The sequence below is a fragment of the Hylobates moloch genome, unplaced genomic scaffold (genome assembly GCF_009828535.3).
Source record: "Hylobates moloch isolate HMO894 unplaced genomic scaffold, HMol_V3 SCAFFOLD_19, whole genome shotgun sequence".
Taxonomy (NCBI): domain Eukaryota; kingdom Metazoa; phylum Chordata; class Mammalia; order Primates; family Hylobatidae; genus Hylobates; species Hylobates moloch.
This window is the reverse complement of record NW_026652294.1, coordinates 36,376,668-36,400,055: the sequence shown is the minus strand read 5'-3', so window position 1 is coordinate 36,400,055 and position 23,388 is coordinate 36,376,668. Positions and strand designations below refer to the sequence as shown.

General features: G+C 39.8%; 1 protein-coding gene across 1 annotated transcript in view; it reads right to left on the bottom strand.

The window, feature by feature from the left end:
- The window catches only part of RABEP1 (rabaptin, RAB GTPase binding effector protein 1), a 121,760-nt gene that overhangs the window by 39,295 nt on the left and 59,077 nt on the right, over window positions 1-23,388 (bottom strand). The window contains exons 2-4 of the mRNA XM_032138383.2: window positions 15,048-15,251; window positions 11,867-12,027; window positions 9,061-9,180 (exon numbers count right to left, since the gene is read on the bottom strand). Of these exons, the coding sequence (XP_031994274.1) occupies window positions 9,061-9,180; window positions 11,867-12,027; window positions 15,048-15,251 (485 nt within the window). The remainder of the gene's footprint in view (window positions 1-9,060; window positions 9,181-11,866; window positions 12,028-15,047; window positions 15,252-23,388) is intronic.

Below are 23,388 nucleotides of genomic sequence, written 5' to 3'. Positions count from 1 at the left end.
CCTGTAGTCCCAGCTCTCGGGAGGCTGAGGCAGGAGAATGGCGTGAACCCGGGAGGCGGAGCTTGCAGTGAGCCGAGATTGCGCCACTGCACTCCAGCCTGGGCGGCAGAGCGAGACTCCGTCTCAAAAAAAAATAAAAAATAAAAATAAATAAATAAATAAATAAATAAATCCGTAATTTCTAAGGACAAAAATGATACCATACACTTTTAAGTTTGCTTTCCTTTTACTTCTGGTGAGGGAATTCCAAATGCTTTAAATGTATAAAAAGAAGGCATTTTCACAGATACATATACTCATGGAAGTAAAAAAGAGGAAATTATGATGGAACAAATAACTAGGCTCACGCTGTAATGACTTAAAGGCAAATGCAGAATACTTTTTAAAATCACATCTTGCCCAGGCATGGTGGCTCACACCTGTAATCCTAGCACTTTAGGAGGCAAAGGTGGGCAGAATGCTTGAACTCAGGAGTTTGAGACCAGCCTGGGAAACATGGAGAAACCCTGCTTCCAAAAAATAACAATAAAATAAAACCACATCTTTAAAAAAAATGTTTTCTGTTGATCAATTAAGTGTAATACTCAAAATAGCAACAATATAGTCTAATATAGGGAAGTTATAACCAAAAAAAAATGCAATTCTTCCCCAGAAAATCAAAGATTATGTCACTTTAAACTGTCACATAAATTGTCCGTTCTAAATTCTAACCCTTTAGTTAACTTTCAGCTTTTTCACATGATTATATCTAATATCACATTCAAGGTCCTTTTCATGCCTTTTATCTTCCTATTTCTTCAAACTTAAAGTGGCTTATCTGTTTTCAGTTATCTTTACTCCTAGGCCATCATGCAATAATAGTCAAAAGATTTAAATGACCATTTAAGCAATCATTTGATGCTTCACTGAAGGTTTACAGTCCAGCACATAATATGAACAAAGAATGGTAAAGTCGCAACTATCATGAAATACTTTCTCTAACACCTGAAGACGGTGGTAATTCAGCTGATGATAAAAGAGTCTGTATGGCAGATTTAAAATGGTGGTATATAACCCACTAATTCTACCAGTTATTACTTTTTGGAATAAACATTTGGTTTAATTAATAATGAATTTCTAATATTTGAAAACTACTGAGCAGGACCCTGGGAAGATGATGGCAGTAGTGACATAGTACTTGAATTACTTTGAGTTCCATACCCTGTAATGACCAAAACCAACAACAACAAATGGACATGTACAAAAAGCCAGGTGACAAGGAGAGGGTGCAAACAAACCACTGAAAGCTACCTATTCAGAAAAATGTACGTGGTATCAGGATCTATGCAGGAGAAAGTACAGAGAAGCAATGAGGGTCGTGAGAAACCAAAAACAGTCAACTGGGAGGACAATTTGACAACAGTGGCTTAAACGGAAGAGTTTCACATACACCAGTAGTCGGTGAATGCGACCAATTTCTCTGTAACATTTACAACCTGGTTAGGGTAAAATGTCGTCCCACTTTGATTTACATTTCCCCAATTTCTAGTGTGGTTGAATGTTGAGTATCTTTTCACATTCCTTGACTCTTCTGGTTTCCTCTTTTGTTAACTGACTGCTCATACACTTTACCTGTTGTTTTTCTTTTTTTTCCTGAGACGGAGTCTCCATCTGTCGCCCAGGCTGGAGGGTGGTGCCGCGATCTCAGCTTACTGCAACCTCAACCTCTGGCTCCTGGATTCAAGCAATTCTCATGCCTCAGCCTCCCAAGTAGCTGGGATTATAGGCGTGCACCACCTAGCTATACTTTACCTGCTTTTTTTTTTTTTTTTTTTTTGAGGCGGAGTCTGGCTCTGTCACCCAGGCTGGAGTGCAGTGGCACGATCTCGGCACACTGCAAGCTCCGCCTCCCGGGTTCACGCCATTCTCCTGACTCAGCCTCCGGAGTAGCTGGGACTACAGGCGCCCGCCACCACGCCCAGCTAATTTTTTGTATTTTTTGTAGAGACGGGGTTTCACCGTGTTAGCCAGGATGGTCTCCATCCCCTGACCTCATGATCCGCCCACCTCGGCCTCCCAAAGTGCTGGGATTACAGGCATGAGCCACCGCGCTCAGCCACTTTACCTGTTTTCTTCAGAATTATTTGTCACTTGTGGACTTGGCAATTTTGAGAGAGAGTCTCGCTCTGTTGCTCTGGCTGGAGTGCAGGGGCACAACCTAGGCTTACTGCAGCCAGCCTCCATCCCCCCGGTTCAAGCAATTCTTGTGCCTCAGCCTCCCAAGTAGCTGGGATTATAGGCGTGCACCACCATGCCCGGCTAATTTTTGTATTTTTAGTAGAGACAGGGTTTCTCCATGTTGCCCAGCCTGGTCTCAAACTCCTGGTCTCAAGCAATCTAAGTACTGGGATTACAGGTGTGAGCCACCGCATCCAGCCAACTTAGCAATTTTTTTATTATTTTGGATATTAATATTTTGTCAGTTATGAGGTATTGATATCTTATAGTCTGTAGCTTCTCTTTTCAATTTTTTGTTAATAGTATCTTTTAACAAAGAACTCTTTATATATATACATATATATATATATATATATATATATATTTTTTTTTTTTTTTGAGATGGAGTCTCACTCTGTCACCCAGGCTGGAGTGCAGTGGCGCAATCTCGGCTCACTGCAAGCTCCGCCTCCCGGATTCACGCCATTCTCCTGCCTCAGCCTCTCCGAGTAGCTGGGACTACAGGCGCCCGCCACCACGCCCGGCTAATTTTTTGTATTTTTTAGTAGAGACGGGGTTTCACCGTGGTCTCGATCTCCTGACCTCGTGATCCGCCCGCCTCGGCCTCCCAAAGTGCTGGGATTACAAGCGTGAGCCACCGCGCCCGGCCAGAACTTTATATTATAATGTAGCTAAACTTGCCAGTTTTCCTTTCACAGTCAATATTTTTGTCTTATTTAAGAAACCTTGGGCCGGGCACAGTGGCTCACGCCTGTAATCCCAGCAATTTGGGAGGCCCAGGTGAGTGGATCACATGGGATCAGGGGTTCGAGACCAGCCTGGCCAACATGACAAAACCCCATCTCTACTAAAAATACAAAAATTAGCCAGGTGGCACACGACTGTAATCCCAGCTGCTCGAGAGGCTGGGGCAGGATAATCGCTTGAACCTGGGAGGTGGAGGTTGCAGTGAGCCAAGATCATGCCACTACACTCTAGCCTAGGCAACACAGCAAGACCCTGACTCAAAAAAAAAAAAAGAAATCTTTTTGAAGACAACAAGGTGGAGAGAGTGGGCCTACGTTATCAGATAGTACGACTTGAAGTAAAGCTACTATAATTAAGATAGTTTGTCATTGGTTTAGGAATAAACCTGTCTCCCAGGCTGGAGTGCAGTGGCCCAATCTCGGCTCACTGCAGCTTCCACCTCCTGGTTCAAGTGATTCTCAGTGATTCTCGTGCCTCAGTCCCAAGTAGCTGTGACTACAGGTATGCACCACCACATCTGGCTAATTTTTGTATTTTTTGTAAAGAAAGAGTTTCACTATGTTGTGCTGGCTGGTCTTGAACTCCTAAGCTCAAGCAATCCGCCCACCTCAGCCTCCCAAAGTGCTGGAATTACAGGCATGAGCCACCGCACATGGCCAGATAATAATTTATTTTGAGATGGAGTTTCACTCGTCACCCAGGCTGGAGTGCAATGGTGCGAGCTTGGCTCCCTGCAACCTCCACTTCCCAGGTTCAAGCGATTCTCCTGACTCAGCCTCCCAAGTAGCTGGGATTACAGGCGGATGCCCAGCTAATTTTTGTATTTCTAGTAGAGGCAGGGTTTCACCATGTTGGTCAGGCTGGTCCCGAACTCCTGACCTCAGGTGATCCGCCTGCCTTGGCCTCCCAAAGTGCTGAGATGGCAGGCGTGAGCCACCACGCCCAGCCAAAAAGGGTATTTTTTAACAATCCATTCTTCCCCTGCTGATTTGTAATGCCACCTGTCATATATCAAATTTACACACATATATAGGTCTGTTTCTGGGCTTTGTTTTATTGATCCATTTGTTTATCCCTAAACCAGTAACAAACTATCTTAATTATAGTAGCTTTACTGCGGTCCTGCTTTCTGATAGGTAGGCCAAGTCTCACCTTGTCTTCAAAATTTTGCTAAGTATGTTTCTGTTCCTTCACTTCTCTATATGAAGTCTACTTCTAGAACTGAATTATCAAGTTCCTAATTAAACCTATTGAATTTCAAGTAAAATTTAAAAATTTGGGGATACAATGTCTACTTTATAATGGTGTGTGTGTGTGTGTGTGTGTGTGTGTGTGACAGAGTCTCGCTCTATCGCCCAGGCTGGAGTGCAGTGGCACAACCTCAGCTCACTGCAACCTCTGCCTCCTGAGAGATTGGGATTACAGGCTTCCACAACCATGCTCGACTAATTTTTGTAATTTTAGTAGAGACTGGGTTTCACTCTGTTGGCCAGCTGGTCTCGAACTCCTAACCTCAGGTGATCCCCCTACCTTGGCCTCCCAAAGTGCTGGGATTACAGGCATGAGCCACCGCACCTGGCCCAATGCTCTTCCACTCAGGAAAATACAGATTCAGGTCCTCATTTATTATGTAGTCTATAAGGACCCTGCCCATCTTTGTTTAGCTATATCGGTAGGTAACTAGTTTTGCTTTTTTCTTTTTTTCACTCTTGTGAATAGGATCAATCTTTTTTCCACCATTGCATTCTTCAACTGGATATCACTGGGGCAAAGAAAAACAATTATCTTTTTTTTTTTTTTTTTTTGAGACGGAGTCTCGCTCTGTCACCCAGGCTGGAGTGCAGTGGCGCAATCTCGGCTCACTGCAAGCTCTGCCTCCTGGGTTCACGCCATTCTCCTGCCTCAGCCTCTCCGAGTAGCTGGGACTACAGGCGCCCGCCACCACGCCCGGCTAATTTTTTTTTGTATTTTTAGTAGAGACGGGGTTTCACTGTGGTCTCGATCTCCTGACCTCGTGATCCGCCCGCCTCGGCCTCCCAAAGTGCTGGGATTATAAGCGTGAGCCACCGCGCCCGGCCAAACAATTATCTTTGTATGTTGATTTTGTTGGAACAACTTTGAAATTGTTGAACTCTTATTAGGTCTAACAATCTGTTGTACATTCTCTGGTTTCTTTATACAGACAATTGGATCAGTCTCGTTGCTTTCTTTCCAGTTCTTATGCCTCATTTCTGAATTACTGAGCATGGGTCTGCCCCAGAATGTTCCCATCATTAATGGTAAGGCTGCTAAATATTCATCCTTAACTATGTTTGCCAAAGGTTTGATAAATAGCCCTTTACTAAGTTACTGAGTGGTCAAATTTCTCAAATTACCTTTCTGAATCCAAGATGAATATAATGCTGTTCTTCTACAATCATTTTACGTGTACATTGCAATGGTAGATTTTCTGATAAATTTCTGGGAATACACCCTATTTGGTCATGAGGTATTTCTCCCCCTTTATTTTAGCTACAATGTTGAAAATTTTAGCTTCTGTATTCCTGAGACAGATCTATAATTTCTTCTCATACTACCTTTCCATGTGTTTGTTCACTTGTAGTGAAGATCTACTAGTCTCATAAAGAGTTGGAGAGCTTTCTCTCTTTTTGTATTCCCTGAGAGTTTGTAAAATATAAGAATTTGCTCTTTCCAGGAAGTCTGGAAAAATTTATCTGTAAAATCAACAGTTTAATGTCTTTTGGTGAGAGGAGGCAAGAGTCAGTAAGATTTTTTACTCTAGATCCACTTTCTTTAATAATTATTGACTACCTTAGCTTTCCTGTTTTGGAACAATTTTGGCTAATTATCTTTTATTAGAAATTTTTTTCATTTCATCTGTTTTCAGATTTATTTGTGACAGTTTATAGTATTTGTTATTTTTAAATTTCTACTGATTTGTAGTTATGTCCTTTTTTTTTTTTTAAGACAGGCTCCCTTGCCCAGGATGGCCTGCAGTGGCGCCATCATGGCTCACCACAGCCTCAACCCCTTGGGCTCAAGTGATCCTTCTGCCTCAGCCTCACAAAGTGCTAGGATTACAGGCATGAGCCTCCACACTTGGCCTCACTTCTGATTTCTCTTTTTTTGTTTTCATTTTTCCCGGTCAGTCTTACTAGAGATTTGTCTAGAGTTTTTCCATTTTTTCATTATATTGATGGTCTCTATTGCTCTTTTGCTTTTCTATTTCACAAATTCCTATTGTTTATATTATTCATTTCCATTTATTTTCAGTTTGTACTTTTTTTTTTTTTTTTTTTGAGACGGGGTTTTGCTCTTGTTGCCCAGGCTGGAGTGCAATGGCAAGATCTCAGCTCACTGCAACCTCCGCCTCCTGGGTTCAAGCAATTCTCCTGCCTCAGCCTCCCCAGTAGCTGGGATTATAGGCACCAGCCACCACACCCAGCTAATTTTTTGCATTTTTAGTAGAAATGGGGTTTCACTACATTGGCCAGGCTGGTCTCGAACTCCTGACCTCAGGCGATCCACCCACCTCAGCCTCCCAAAGTGCTGGGATTACAGGCGTGAGCCACTGTGCCCGGCTCAGTTTGTACTTTTTTTTTTTTTTTTTTAAAGACCTGGCATTATTCACATCATTCTAAATATTTTGTAATTACTTTTTCCATGAGTATTTTTTTCATGTCCAGGCATTTTAACTATCATTTTAATGTAAATAACTGAATAATCCATAGTTACAGAATTGGGTCTGTGTAACGTCAATTCTAAGATAATGTATCTAAAAATAACTATACCTTGTCCCAGGTACTATCCTAAATGTTTATAGGTATTAATTTATATGTTCCTCATAATAGCCATATGGTGGCTATTATAGGGATTAATTTATATGTTCCTCATAATAGCCATATGGTGACTATTAAGGTGGGCTTATTATCCCCATTTCACAGTTGAGAAAATCAAAGCACAGTATGATTAAGTAATTTGCCCACGGTAACCCAGGCTACTAAATGCTGAGCTCTTAACTATTATGTTCTAGTACTGTATGCGATACCATCTCGTTCTTGAATACCGAGTTCTGTGTGTCAACTAAATTACTAACCTGATAGTTCAAAATGTCTATAGCTCTACTAATAATTTTTTCTGACTGTATTCTCTAAAGGTCAATTTTAATCTGCTACTATATTTGTGAAAGTCAGTTTCTCCTTGTAATTGTCATTATTAGTTCATGCATTTCATGACTATGTAAGGTGCATTCAAGTTCATGACTATTATATCTTATTGATGAACTGTTTATTAGATAGGATCCCTCTTTATCTCTATTAGTGGTTTTTCCCCCTTATCCTAGCTTTGTGATACTACACTTGGTATATCAGCTTTCTTTTGGTTCAAATTTACATGGTATATTTTTATCCCTTTATTTTCAATATATTTTTCTTTCTTTTTTTGAGATGCAGTCTCACTCTGTCACCCAGGCAGGAGTGCAGTGGTGCGGTCTCAGGTAACTGCAACAATCTCCACCTCCCGGGTTCAAGCAATTCTCCTGCCTCAGCCTCCCAAGTAGAAGGGACTACAAGGGCGTGGCCACCACACCTGGCTAATTTTTGTATTTTTAGTAGAGACAGGGTTTCGCCATGTTGGCCAGGCTGGTCTCGAACTCCTGACCTCAGGTGATCCACCCACCTCGGCCTCCCAAAGTGCTGGGATTACGGGCATGAGCCACCATGCCCGGCCTCCTTTTAAGACAGAGTCTCACTCTATCACCTAGACTGGAGTGCAGCGGCATGATCATGGCTCACTGTAACCTCAACCTTTTCAAGTAATTCTCCCATCTCAGCCTCTCAAGCAGCTGGGACCACAGGCACACACCACTATAACTGGCTAATATTTTCAGTCTTACCTTGTGGTTTGATTTTAGGCATAGCTCTTACAAGTAATATAAAGTTAGATTTTTATAATCCAATGTGATAATCTTTTAAACGTAGGTATCAGTTTACATTTACCAAGACTATTGATAAATTCCCATTTATTTTAATATTGTTTTTGTTTATTTTCTCATGCTTCTTTTGTTCCTACTTTCTTCCTTTTTTCTTTGGTTGTGGGGGACAGGGTCCCACTCTGTCACCCAGCCTGGAGTGCCAGTTCACTGTAGTCTCAAACTCCTGGGCTCAAGTAATCCTCCCATCTCAGTCTCCCAAGTAGGTGGGACAATAGGCATGCACCACCATGTCTGGCTTTTTTAAACATTTTTTGTAGAGACGAGGGTCTCACTATGTTGCCCAGGCTGGTCTTAAATTCCTGGGCGCAAGCAATTCTCCTGCCTCGGCTTCCTGAAGTATTGGGATTACAGGTGTGAGCCACAACACCTGGCCTGTTCCTACTTTAATTCTTTTGCTGTGTCTTTATGGCCAATAAATTCAGCAATACTATAGCTACATTATCTCTAAAAGCTCAATGCTGGGGCTGGCATCAGAAAACAAGGTTAACTTTGAACGGTTTATTTTCCTTAATAGGAAAATGAATGAGACGGGGTCTCATTTTCTTAAGAAAATGAACACTAACTTTGTCACAAAGCAGCCACTTGTAATAGAACACCATTATTGTGATTATTTTAAATGTTCATAAGAGCAAAACCATTTCAAAGCAGCTTTTTGCATTTCAATTTATTTTTTATTATTATTTTTGACAGAATTTCGCTCCTGTTGCCCAGGCCAGAGTGCAATGGCACAATCTCGGCTCACTGCAACCTCCGCCACTGGGCTTCAAGCGATTCTCCTGCCTCAGCCTCCTGAGGCTGGGAGCAGCCAGGATTACAGGCATGCGCCACCATGCCTGGCTAATTTGTATTTTTAGTAGAGATGGGGTTTCTCCGTGTTGGTCAGACTGGTCTCCAACTCCCAACCTCAGGTGATCTGCCCGCCTCAGCCTCCCGAAGTGCTGGGATTACAGGCGTGAGCCACCGCACCTGGCAGTTTTTCACATTTTCAAGAAAGATTCTTAAGATGCATAGTCTAAATTATCCCTATTACTGATTCTAATTTTGTTCATGGCACTGGGGCAGAATCTTGGGTTTCAAGCAAATAGATTACAATGTTTCATAACCTTTGAGGCCTCCAGCTCTTTAATTTTGTCTTCAGCCTCTGTCAGTTTATCCTTCAAAGCTGCAATTTCCTTTTCCATTGGCATCACAACGGACCGAAGTTTCTCAGCATCCTCTTGGGCCTATGGTTAAAAAGAATTAAATGCTACGACTTATTCATTTACTGCTTTTCTAAGAAACTCTAACCCTTCCATTTGCTAAAAATTAGTAATAACAAGTAACTTGACCAGGCACTATATTAATATTCACAAAACTGAACTAATGTCTAACTTTCAAATGGTGCATTACTTTGAATGGCAAGGTATAACTGAAGTTTTCCCAAATATTCCATTTAGAATTTGGGAATAAATGGGAAAATTGATTCACTAAAATAAATTTGACTTCTTAATCAATTAAGAAAATATCCCATATATAAAAGGAAATACACATAATAAATAATTTTTTTTTTTTTTTTTTTTTTGAGACGGAGTCTCGCTGTGTCACCCAGGCTGGAGTGCAGTGCCACGATCTCCGCTCACTGCAAGCTCCACCTCCCAGGTTCACGTCATTCTCCTGCCTCAGCGTCCCAAGTAGCTGGGATAGCTATAGGTGCTCACCACCACACCCGGCTAATTTTTTTTTTTTTTTTTTTTTTTGTAGTAGAGACGGGGTTTCACCGTGTTAGCCAGGACAGTCTCAATCTCCTGAAGTCATGATCCGCCCGCCTCGGCCTCCCAAAGTGCTGGGATTACAGGCGTGAGCCACTACGCCCAGCCCATAATAAATAATTTTTAAAATTCCTGGGTTACTAAGTTCATGAGACAATAATTTCTTATGAATAATGAAAGGGCTGATTATATTTTAAACACCCAAAATAGAATAACATGTTTTCTAAAATGTTAGAAAATTATGTTGCTATAAAAAGGCTTCCATCCAATTAAACAGAGTACTTTAAATACTATTTTACTTTTACCATCTAAATGAAACAAACCCAAAGAATGGCCCCTTAAAACTATCATTGTTTTCCCAAGTCCATTCTCAAAAACATGGATTAAAAGGAACCAACTTACATAAACCAGTAAACTGGTGAGAAAATGAATTTTCATCTTTTACATACACATACACTTACATGCAGAGAAACAAGGGCAGGCTCAAAAAGTTGGCTTTTTTCCTTGTAGAGAAACTGAAAACCTAATTCACTGAATTTAAATTAGTGCAAACTTATCCTAAGTTGCGCACAATAGGGAAAAAATATCATAAATGCCCAAACATGAGGGGGATTTTCCCCAAATAACATATCCCTCAAAAAACAGGGGTTCAGATTCACTTTGTTTTCAGGTCCTTACAAAGCCATCATTTCTTTTATTTTGAATTAAATACTATTTGGAAAAGACAAGTTAAAATATCTCAGTCAAGGCTAGTTTAGGATGCTTATAAAGGTCATCTGAAAAAAAAAAACAGGAAAAAAAGGAGGGAGGAAGCAAAGAATTGATCACAAATCAAGTTATTTATTAATATAAATATGACTTCACAATTCCAAGTGCTGAATGTCATCATAAACAAAACCTTTAAAGAGCACTTAGAAAATGACAGAAAGGTCATTAAAAACAAGAAAAATCTGAGAAACTGTCACAGCCAAGAGGCACCTAAGGAGACATGACTAAATGCAATGTGGTATCCTGGATGGGATCCTAGAACAGAAAAAAAAGGACATTAGGTAAAAACTAATGCAATCTGAATACAAAAATGGACTTTAGTTAATAAGAATAAATTGATAGAGGCTTATTAGCTGTGACAAATGTACCATGCTAATGTAAAACATTAACAACAGGAGAAACTAGGCATGGAGTATACAGGAGCTCTGTACTATCTTCCCAATTTTTCAGATAATCAAAAACAGTTCTAAAAAAATGAAAGATTGTGGAAATCATGAATATACATACATTTGAAGAATGAACTAAGAATTAGGAACCAAAAAGGCATGATAAATTCAATTGAAAAGAAAAATCAATTACTAATTATTTTATATAAAGTGATTTTAAATATGTGTATGCATATAAAATAATGTAAAAATTTACTTAACTAGCTAAAAAGCTTTTAATATTTTCTCAATGATAAAATGTCTCACTTTACATTTAGTTGCCCTGTGTTCAAGTATTATACGGTATTATGTTCAAGCATATGTGGTACATAATATGTGGTACAAAGAAACCAAAGGATACCGAGAAAGAAGGAAAACTAACATCTATTCTAAAACTTTGCCTTAGACACAATCATCAAGCAACACCACCCACTCAACTGGTATTTAGGAGTTCAAGCACCTATCTCCTAGACACTATGCTAGGCATTTAGGATATACAAATAAAAAACAAGCACATGTACCCCCGAATCTATTTAAAAAAAAGAGAGAAAGAGAAACTCCTGCCTTCACAGAACTAATATTTTAGCAAGGAAAGAAAGACAGTAAGCAATAAACACAATAGGTGAACTCTGTGTAGTATAAGGAAATATGTGCTATGGAAAGAGGAAAACTAGAGAAGGATAAGGGAGACGAGAGTAGTGACAGGCAGCAGAAGGAAGTTGGCAGGTTGCAATGTTAAATGGCGGGTGGTCGGGATAAACCCCATGAAGTAGTGACATTTGATCAAAAATGTGAAGAAGGTGAGAGAGTTAGCCATAGATATAACGTTATTTAGTACTGTTTAGGTCTCTGTCCAAATAATTACTCTTACGGGAAATGAAGTACTTCTATTACTTTCTATTACACAATATTAAAGCACTTTGCATTTAAATTCAAATATTTCTACAGATGAACACATTCCTTCATACCTTTTTCATTTCATTTTCTAAATTTTCCTCCTCTTGACCTTCAGACAGCCTTCTTCTTAAATCAGCTATTTCCCTCTCTGCGGATTCTCTATACTGTGCCCACTGTGTTCGCTCCTGCTCCAGCCTAAGGTGGAACTGGTGCTCATAGTCACGAACTGTTTCTACAAAACATCACCACATATTTCACATCTAAGCATTATGAAAAAAAAATAACCTGGCACACTAAATTTTTTAAAGTTATATAAAAAGCTTACGTCTAATTTCTGGAAAATGTTTAATTCACTAAAAAACAAAACGAACTAGTTGTAGTTATTATATACAGAAATAAGGGCTTTAAATCATCACTTCTAATCTTCACAATAAACCTGTGTCACATATTACTTTACAAATGAGAAAACCTTAGGAAAGATTAAATAGTCTGGCCAATGTTTCATGCCCAGAATGAAACAAAGCTAGAATTCGAACTTAAGGCCAACTCCAAAATCTATGTTTTTAGACACTATACTATGGCTCCCAAGGCAAATATAACATGTCGCCCCAATCCCACTACCTGAAAGTGTGAGAAAAGGGATATATTTCTGGAATAGTTTACTAGAACCCAAGATTGTAAGTTGACGCAAACTCTATAAGGTCTTTAAAAAATGGCTTTCTCTTTAATATAATCTTAAAACGTGGCTGGGCATAGTGGCTCACACACACCTGTAATCCTAGCACTGTGGGAGGCAGACGGGCAGATCACTTGAAGCCAGGATTTCAAGACCAGCCTGGCCAACATGGCAAAACCCCATCTCTACCAAAGACAGAAAAATCACCGGGTGTGGTGGGTCATGCCTGTAATCCCAGCACTTTGGGAGGCCGAGACGGGTGGATCACCTGAGGTCAGGAGTTCAAGACCAGCCTGACCAACAAGGTGAAACCCCATCTCTACTAAAAATACAAAAATTAACTGGGCATGGGGACGGGCACCTGTAGTCCCAGCTACTCGGGAGGCTGAGGCAGGAGAATCACTCGAACCCGGGAGGCAGAAGTTGTAGTGAGCCGAGATCGCACCACCGCACTCCAGCCTGGGCGACAGAGTAAAACTCTGTCTCAAAAAGAAGAGAAGGAAAGCGGAAGGGAAAAGGAAAAAAAGAAAAGATTATTTGGGTGTGATGTCGCATGTCTGTGGTCCCAGCTACTTGGAAGGCAGAGGCACGAAAATTGCCTGAACCCAGGAGGCGGAGGTTGCAGTGAGCTGAGATCACACCACTGCACTCAAGCCTAAGTATCTCAAAAAAACAAACAAACAAACAAAAAAAACTATGTGACAGACCCTGCTGATTGCCCATTAATTTCCACTCCTTCTTCCTTACTAGTAAGACTCCAATTTTGTTTAGGAAGTCAATGTGTGCAATTTTAAAACTACATTGTCCAGTTTCCCTTATAGTTATGAGTGACCACACACTTGGTCAACAAAGTGAGGGTGGGGGATATGCTGCATAGTTCCAGAAAATTTTTGCTTTTCTGATGCAGACTGAAGGAGAAGCAGCTATTTTTCAGCTAAGGCAAAGATTAAGTTGAAAACCATATGCTAAGCATGAAAGAACAGAAGGGCTGAAGGAGTTTGAGGCATTGTTGACATCATGGAATCAATGCAACCAGGCCTAGATTATCTACCTTTGGATTTCGTGTTCTGGGAGAAAAAGGAACTCCTATTTTGGTAAGCCACTGTAGTCGGGTTTGTTATATGAAGCCTAGAGTAATCTCTAGGCCACAGCTATATACTCAGAAATAGGGCTAGCCTCACCTGCCTTTTTATAAAGAGCACTAAGGCAAAAAGTGACACACACTTGCAAACACGGTGGAAAAAGTCATCACTATTTCACATTTAGAATATTAACTAATACGGGCCAGGCATGGTGGCTCACACCTGTAATCCCAGCACTTTGGAAGGCCGAGGCGGGCAGATCACAAGGTCAGGAGATCGAGACCATCCTGGCTAACATGGTGAAACCCAGTCTCTACTAAAAATACAAAAAATTAGCCGGGCGTGGTGGCACGCGCCTGTAGTCCCAGCTACTTGGGAGACTGAGGCAGGAGAATCATTTGAACCTGGAAGGCAGAGGTTGCATTGAACCGAGATGGTGTCACTGCACTCCAGCCTGGGCGACAGAGTGAGACTCCGCCTCAAAAAAATAAAATAGAATATTAACTAATTCCAGGAACCCAAAGATTCAGTGACAACTTACTTTGTTTCATCATCATCTTCTCAGAAATTTGGGAAGTAATTAAGCAATAGTGCCAAAAGGAGTCTGAGACTAAACTACGTCTCTTCTTTTAGACGAAAGGTCATAAGCTGGCGGCCCATGAAGCCTACCTTAGCCCATAGGCCATTCTACCCAACAGAGTGTAGTGCAGATTTCACATACAAAGTTTCTTAAAAAATCTAAACCAGGCCAGGTGCGGTGGCTCACACCTGTAATCCCAGGACTTTGGGAGGCCAAGGCAGGTGGATCACCTGAGGTCTCAGGAGTTCAAGACCAGCCTGACCAACATGGCGAAACCCCATCTCTACTAAAAATACAAAATTAGCTGGGCGTGGTGACACATGCTTGTAATCCCAGCTACTCAGGGGGGCTGAGGCAGGAGAATCGCTTGAGCCCGGGAGGCGGAGGTTGCAGTGAGTACAGTGAGCTGAGACTGCGCCACTGCACTCCAAGCTGGGCAACAGAGCAAGATTCCATCTCAAAAAAAAAAATTCTAAACCATATGGCCAAATTACACTGGAAGGGCAATAATTAGCTGAAGCTCATCAATGTAAACAGTTACTTTACCCTTTGCATGGCAGCTCTCTCTACTCCAGCACATTCCCTGTGCCCATACAGCTTTATTATTTGAGATTACTAGCCTGCCTCCTAGAAGAAATCGACTTTTGAGCCTTACAATGAACTACAGTCCTCACTTAATGCATTATCTCTATAACATTCCTATTATAACTCTCCATTATTAAGTTAGATAGGATTGATATATCCATTTATGTTATCAGTGACTTCTCTTTTATCTGAAAGTATATCTTGATGATGACAGTACATAAAACCACAAATGAAATTCTGGATATATTTTAAGATTCTCTGAAAATATTCTCAATCATCAGAATCGGATATCTTAGAAAATCATAAAATTGATCTTTGTTTGTCTTTACCTTTCATAACAGCCTGAAGTGAAGCAACTTCTTCTCTCCACTGTCTTTTCACTTCATCTATAGCTTCTTGCTTGGTGTTCTCAGAGACTGTGGCAATCGCCTTAATATTCTCCATCTCTGCTTGAGCCTCCCACAGCTGGGTTCGAAGGTGTCCCAAATCATCTTGTGCAGCTTGTAATACTGCATTTTGCCTCTTCAGATCCTCTGGAGAGAAAAGTAAAAGATAGTCCATTAATGTTCACTTTCATCAGACTGGCATTCCAATAAAGAAATAAGGTATTAAATTTTAAAATGTAAACATACAAAATGACACCCTTTTAATAGAGGTGAGATTTAAGGTAAGCTGGACATCACAAATCAATTGTTACTATCTATCTAATGATCCAGTGGTTACAGTCATGGTTTTAGAGCTCAATTTACGCATTCCCATCTGCTGACTAAATGAACTTGGTCATGTTATTTAATCTCTCTGGCCTAAGTTTCCACATCTGCAAAATGCAAGTTAAAAACAGCCACCTCACAGGGTTGTTGTAATGATAATTTATTGGAAACGCTAATTAGTACAGTACCTTCCACAAATATTCAAAAAATGTTTAATAAAAGAGAAAAGAAAGCCAGAGCACATAGCAGTGACTAGACGTATGTTCTTTAAAGTTAGCATTAATTTCTCCCTCTTACCATCTTTCAAATACTAAGTTGATGTAATGTGCCTACTACATGGTTTAAGCCCAGGCAGAACATATGTTTGGCCAAATTAACTTCAAAAAAAAGATGAACTTATCAACAGTATACAGGGATATGTGATTGTTTTCCCATACCCTTAACAACAGTCACTATTTTCCATCTTTTAAAAATTCTTGTAAATATCATGGGTAGCAAATGGTCATTTTAATTTACATTTTTCCTGTTAATAAGGAGTTTGAACATCTTTTCATATATGTACTAGTGACTCATTTCCTCTTTGGTGACATTCTTTACATTTGCTTCTAATGAATGATTTTCCTTCTGATCTGTAAGAGCATTTTATATATTCTGGATATTAAATCTGTCTTCTCTTAACAAAACTTTTCCCAGTTAGCCGTTGTGTTTCTTAAAAAACAAAACAACAACAAAAAAAAAACGTTAAGAGATAGGGTCTCAATTGTTGCCCAGGCTGGAGTGCAGTGACGCAATCATAGACCGCTATAACCTCAAATTCCTGGGCTCAAGCGATCCCCCAACCTCAGCCTCCTGAGTAGCTAGGACTGCAGGCATGCACCATCACGCCCGGCTAATTTTTTGAAATTTCTTGTACAGACAAAGTTTCACTATGTTGCCCAGGCTGGTCTTGGCCTCCTGGGCTGAAATGATCCTCCTGCCTCAGCCTCCCAAAGTGCTGGGATTACAGGTGTGAGCCACTGCGCCCGGCCTTAACTTACGCCTTTTAGCATCTAAAGTTGTAAGGTATTTATGAAAAAAAAAAATTGTTCATCTTTGTAAAATTATCAATTTCCTCTCCAAAGCACAATAACTGAGCCAAACTGACCATGAAAATAAACTGATTTAAGATCTAACTCTACTGCTAACCAGCTGTATGACTTTAAGGAAATCACAAGACTCTCAAGCCTCAGTTTCCTCATGAAGACAGTGGCAATACTTTCTTGCATAAATTTCTAACTACTTATAAAAATCCAATAGTAAAATAAGAGAACTTTTAAACGCTGTGAAACGTTCATTGTTATCAATCACAGGAATTAATGATTTGGTAGTCTAAGTCACAGAGGGAAATACCTAGTCATGCTAAGTTGTTTTGAAATCTTTACTCTCTCAACATCAGTTTCCATCACTCTTAAAATATTTTGAATCTCTAGCCAAAGACAGTTTTAAGAACATTAATTACAAAAAGTAATTGTGTGAAGTCGCTTAAAGACGGATACTTAGGAAGTCGTGGTAGGCATGCAACTAGGACAGACCCAGAAAGATATAAACATATGAAACCATAAAGGAAAAGTTTATGTGTGTCAACTCTATATTCTGAGTGTTAAACTATTTCATAAAATGTGAAAAAAGAAAAAGCATTATATCTGGGATACTTTATTCATTTTTGGGTACTACAATTTTATCAAGGCTCAAGTTTATATACTTAACAGGTCTTCATGCTAATTACCTCTGGTACTTTTGATTTGTTGGAGATTACCCAGAGCTATTCACTATCATGTTGTCATTATGAACAGAAAAACTGTAAACAAATACCAAACCTAAATATCTATTTTTGGCACTTAAAAATGAAATAGAGAGCCTGGAGGAAGACTTGGTCAACACTAACTTTAGTTATATATATATATGAATGTTATATTTATATAAATACAAAAAAAAGGAGACAAACAGAAGTTTAAAATAAAGTTAGAAAATCTTAATTTTTTGTAGTAAAGCATTTCAAACATTATGTTTGCCAATAGTAGGAGTTGTAACATTGGTTTATTGCTTTTACTGCTGTATATGTAATTATAAAGATTTTCAAACATATTCAAAAGTTGAGGGTATACTACAACAATCCCTCATATAGCTTTCACCAAGACTCAACAGGTATCAAGATTTGCCATCCTTATTTATTTATTTTTTGAGACGGAGTCTCGTTCTTGTTGCCCAGGCTAGAGTGCAGTGCCACAATCTTGGCTCACTGCAACCTCTGCCTCCCGGGTTCAACAGATTCTCCTGCTTCAGCCTCCCAAGTAGCTGGGATTACAGGCGCGTGCCACCACGCCCAGCTAATTTTTGTATTTTCAGTAGAGACGGGGTTTCGCCTTGTTGGCCAGGCTTGTCTTGAACTCCTGACCTCAGGTGATGGCCCACCTCAGCCTCCCAAAGTGCTAGGATTACAGGCGTGAGCCACCACACCCAGCCTGCCATGCTTATTTAAACTATCCTTTTTCTTTCCTGTAGTATTTTAAAGCAAGCTCCAGATATACTACATTATCTAACGTACTGTACAGATGCATCTCTAAAAATATGGACAGTTTCTTATATAAACAAAGTGCCACTGTCACACAAAACAAAATTAACTGCCTGATAACTAATACCAAATCTCTGGTAAAACTTCTCCAATTGACAAAAAACACCAAAGTCTTTCTGAATATTTGTTTAAATTAAGATCAAAACAAGATTCAAGTACTTCATTTGGTTATACTAATGATTTTTTTTTTTTTTTTTTTTTTGAGACAGTCTCACTCTGTCACCCAGGCTGGAGTGCAGTGGCGCAACCTCTGCTGCCCGGGTTCCAGCGATTCTCCTGCCTCAGCCTCCCGAGTAGCTGAGATTACAGGCGCCTGCCACCATGCCTGGCGAGTTTTTGTAGTTTTAGTAGAGACAGGGTTTCACCACCTTCACCAGGCTAGTCTTGAACTCCTGACCTCATGATCCACCTGCCTCAGCCTCCCAAAGTGCTGGGATTACAGGCGTGAGCCACTGTGCCTGGTTTTGTTTTTGTTTTTGTTTTTTTTAACACAGCGTCTCACTCTATCGCCCAGGCTGGAGTGCAGTGGTGTGACCTCAGCTCACTGCAATCTCTGCCTCCCAAGCTGAAGTGATCCTCTCACCTCAGCTTCCCACGTAGCTGGGACTTATAGGCACATGCCAATACACCCGGTTAATTTTTGTATTTTTTGTAGAGAGGGGCTTTTGTCATGCTGCCCAGACTAGTCTCCAACTCCTAGGCTCAAGTGATCCGCCCACCTCAGCCTCCCAAAGTGCTGGGATTACAGGCATGAGCTACTATGCCTGGCCTATACTAATGCTATAAAGCATTATAAACTACTTCAAGCATAGAAACAATATAAAAAATCCTATAATGGGCACCTATTACCTATCACCTGGATCCATCATTTTTAGTATTTTGCTACATCTCTTTCCATTTCTTTTTAACTTCAGGAAACAAAACATCACAAATACACTACCTTCCTCTGAGGTAACAACTGTCAGGAATTTGGGTTTATCATTACAATGCATATATGTTACACCTTTACTTACGCTGCAGGTTTTGAAACCTTAATGTTCTTTTGCAGTTACTTCTTAGCCCTCAACATTGTTGATTGGTGATAACTACTTCACTCATTAATTAGAATATCACAGTCTCAATATATCATATATTATGTTGACAGGTATTCAGGTGTGAAGCTGAAACCTGCTTTATCTGTATAGACATTCTCATTGTCCTATGCCCATCGTCCCAGTCTTTTCCCATTTTGACAATGCTATCTTTGTCATATTTCAAATTTTCACATTTGTGAGGGTCCCATTTGGGGAACTCTGTTCTATAAAAATTGTCTATTTTCATGCCAATACTTTATATACTGTCTAATATAGCTTTATACTGTTTTGCCTACTTTTGTCTATTTTTAAATGTTTACATAAGAAAAAGTTTAACAAAAACATAATGACCATTTTGAGTAAGTGGGGAAATTTGCCCTACCAGATATCAAAAATTATTATAAACTTCATGTATGCACCAGCCAGCTCCAGTAACCATACACTCATAGCAAATCATCCCCAAACCATCCATATGCACTCCATATATGAGACAAATCTCAGACATGTAGTCACATGCAAAATAATCACGTTTTAGTCAACAACAAAAAACATACATGACAGTGGTTACATGAGATTATAGGGGCTGAAAAATTCTTACTGCCTAGTGACATCCAGCCATGGTAACATCATAGTGCCAAACATCTTGTCTATGTTTAGCTATGTTGCTTTTTGGGTTTGTTTGTTTGGGTTTTTTTTTGTTTGTTTGTTTTTGTTTTTTTTTTTTTGAGACAGAATCTCACTCTGTTGCCCAGGCTGCAGTGCAGTGGCATGATCTCGGCTCACTGCAACCTCCGACTCCCAAGTTCAAGCGATTCTCCTGTCTCAGTCTCTCAAGTAGCTGGGATTACAGGCACGTGCCACCACACCCGGCTAATTTTTGTATTTTGGGTAAAGACGGAGTGTCGCCATGTTGGCCAGGCTGGTCTCGAACTCCTGACCTCAGGTGATCCGCCCACCTCGGCCTCCCAAAGTGCTGGGATTACAGGCGTGAGCCATCGTGCCCAGCCTGTTTAGCTATGTTTAATACAAAAATACCACTGTGTTATAACTGCTTACAGTATTCAGTACAGTAACGTGCTGTACAGCTTTTCAGTTTAGTAGCAATAGGCTATACCATGTAGCCTACATGTGTAGTAGGCTATACCATCTAGCTTTTTGTCAGTACGCTCCATGGTGTTCGCACAAGGACAAAATCACCAAACGATGCATTTCTGAGAATGTATCGCCATCACTAAGCAATGCATAACTGTATTTCCTTATCTTTTTAATAAACGTTTTAGCAGTTTCAGGTTCTCAGCAAAATTGAGCAGAAAATACAGGTTTCCCATATGCCCCACACCCCTGTACATCCACACTCCTCTACTATAGGCACCCTGCACCACAGTGGCACATTTGATACAACTGATGAACCTACACTGGCACATTATCATCACCCACTTCGTTTACACTAGGGTTCACTCTTAATGTGCTACATTCTATGGGTTTTAACAAATGTATAATGACATGTTTCCACCACCATAGTATCACATAAAATAGTTTCACTGCTCTAAAAATTCTCTGTACTCTACATATTCACCCCCTCTTCCTCCTACCCCTAGCAACCACTGATCTTTTTTTTGTTTCCATAGTTTTGCCTCTTCCAGAATGTCATATGCTTGGAATCATACAGTACATGGCCTTTTCAAATCGCCTTCTTTCACTTAGTAGTATGCATTAACATTCCTCCACATGTCTGTTCATGACTTAATAGCTCATTTCTTTTTAGCATGGAATAATATTCCACTGTCTCAATATACCAGTGTATTCATCCATTAACCTATTGAAGGACATCTTCCATGCTTCCAAGTTGTGACAATTATGAATAAAGCTGTTATAAATATATTTGTGCAAGCTTTGGCACAAACCTTCTCAAGTCATTTAATTACACACCAAAGAGCATGACTGCTGAATCAAAAGGTAAGAGTATGCCTAGTTTTGTAAGAAAGCACTGAACTTATATCCCAAAGTGGCTACGTCGTTTTTTATTCCCACCAGCAATGAATGTTGCTGTTGCTCCACATCCTCACCAGCATTTTTTGGTATCGGCAGTATTTTGGATTTAGACCATTCTCATAGTCTAATAATCTTTTCATATACTTACTTGCCGTCTGTATATATTCTTTAGTGAGGTGTTTGGGTCTTCTGCCCACTTGGTAATGGGGCTGTTCATTCTGTTACTGTTGCACTTTATTTTTACTGATGCACATGTACATAGTTCAAAGTACATGTGATATTAATGTAACTTGTAAAAATCAAACTGGGTGTAGTTCGGGTATCTATCACCTTAAATATTTGTCGTTTTTTTTTCTTTCATCCCATGGACACCAAGGGTTGTCTTTTCTTTACGCTAGAACCATTTGAATTCTTCTATTTTGAAATCTAGAACAGATTACTGTAAACAAGAGTCACCCTATTGATCTGTTTAACGCTAGGTCTTATTTCTTCTATCAAACCACATACTCATACCCATTAATCAACTTCTCTTCATCTCCCCCGACCCCAGCTTTCCCTGACCTTCGTACCACCAATCTAGTCTACCTTCTCATGAGATCCACTTTTTTAGCCCCCACAAGTAAGACCATGTGATACTTGTCTTTCAGTGCTTGGCTTATTTCATTTAACATGACTTCCAGTTCCATCCATGTTGCTGCAAATGACAGGATTTCATTCTTTTTTTCTTTTTTTTGGACGGAGTTTTGCTCTTGCCCAGGTTGGAGTGCAGTGGCACAATCTTGGCTCACTGCAACCTCCACCTCCCGGGTTCAAGTGATTCTCCTGCCTCAGCTTCCCAAGTAGCTGGGATTACAGGCAGGCACCACTATGGCCAGATAATTTTTTCGGTTTTTTTTTTGGTTTTTGCCTTTTTAGTAGAGACGGGGTTTCACCATGTCTCGAACTCCTGAGCTCAGGCAATCCACCTGCCTCGGCCTCCCAAAGTGCTAGGATTACAGGCATGAGCCACCACACCCAGCGATTTCATTTCTTCTGGATATAAACCCAATAGTGGAATTGCTGGATCATATAGCAACTCTTATTTTAGTCTGCTGAGGAACCTCCACACTATTCTCCACAGTGGCTGTACTAACTTACATTCCCACCATCAGTGGATGAATGCCTGTCTTTTTAATAAAAGCGATTTTGACTGCGGTGACAGGATATCCCATTGTAGTTTTGCTTTGCATTTCTTAATGATGTTGAGCATCTTTTCACATACCTCTTGGCCATTTATGTCTTTTGAAAAATGCCTATTCAAATCTTTTGCTTTTGTTTAAATAAGATTTGCTTCTTGGTTACTTATTTATATATTGTAGTTATTAATCCCTTATGAGATGGGTAGTTTGCAAATATTTTCTCCCATTCTGTAGCTTGTCTCTTCACTTTGTTTCCCTTATTGTGCAGAGGCTTCTTAGCCTGATGCAATCCCATTTGTCTATTTTTGCCTATGCTTTTGAGGTCTTACACACACACAAATCTTTGTTCAGAGCAAAGTCTATTTCCCCAGTGTTTTCCTCTAGTGGCTTCACAGTTTCAGGTCTTAGATTTAAGTCTTTAATCTACTTTGATTGTTGTGTATATGGAGAGAGATGGAGCCTAATTTCATTCTTCTGCAAATGGTTACCCAGTCATCCTACCACCATTTATTGAAGAGACTTTCCTTTTCTCATTGAATGTTCTTGGTGCCTTTGTTGCAGACAAGTTGACTGCAAATGCATGGATTTGTTTCTGGATACTCTATTCTGTTCCATTAGTCTACGTGTCAGTTTTTATGCCAGTGCCATGCTGATTGGGTTACTATAGCTTTGTAGTAAATTTTGATGTTTTACAGCATGATGCCTCCAGCTTTGTTATTTTTGCTAAGTATAGCTTTGGCTATACAGGGTCTTCCACGGTTCCATATAAATTTTAAGATTTTTCTGTTTCTGTGAAAAATGTCATTGGTATTTTGGTAGGAATTGTATTGAATCTGTAAATTGCTTTGGATAGTATTGTCATTTCAACAATATTAATTCTCCTGAATTCATGACCATGGACTATCTTTCCATTTGTATGTGTGTCCTCTTCAATTTCTTTCATCAGTGTTTTACAGATTTTTCGCTTCTTTGGTTAAATTGATTCCTAGATATATATATATATACACACATACACCCACACATATGTGGGTGGGTGTGTTTTGTAGCCATTGTAAATGGGATTGCTTTGATTTTTCAGGCCATTCACTGTTGGTATATATTAATGC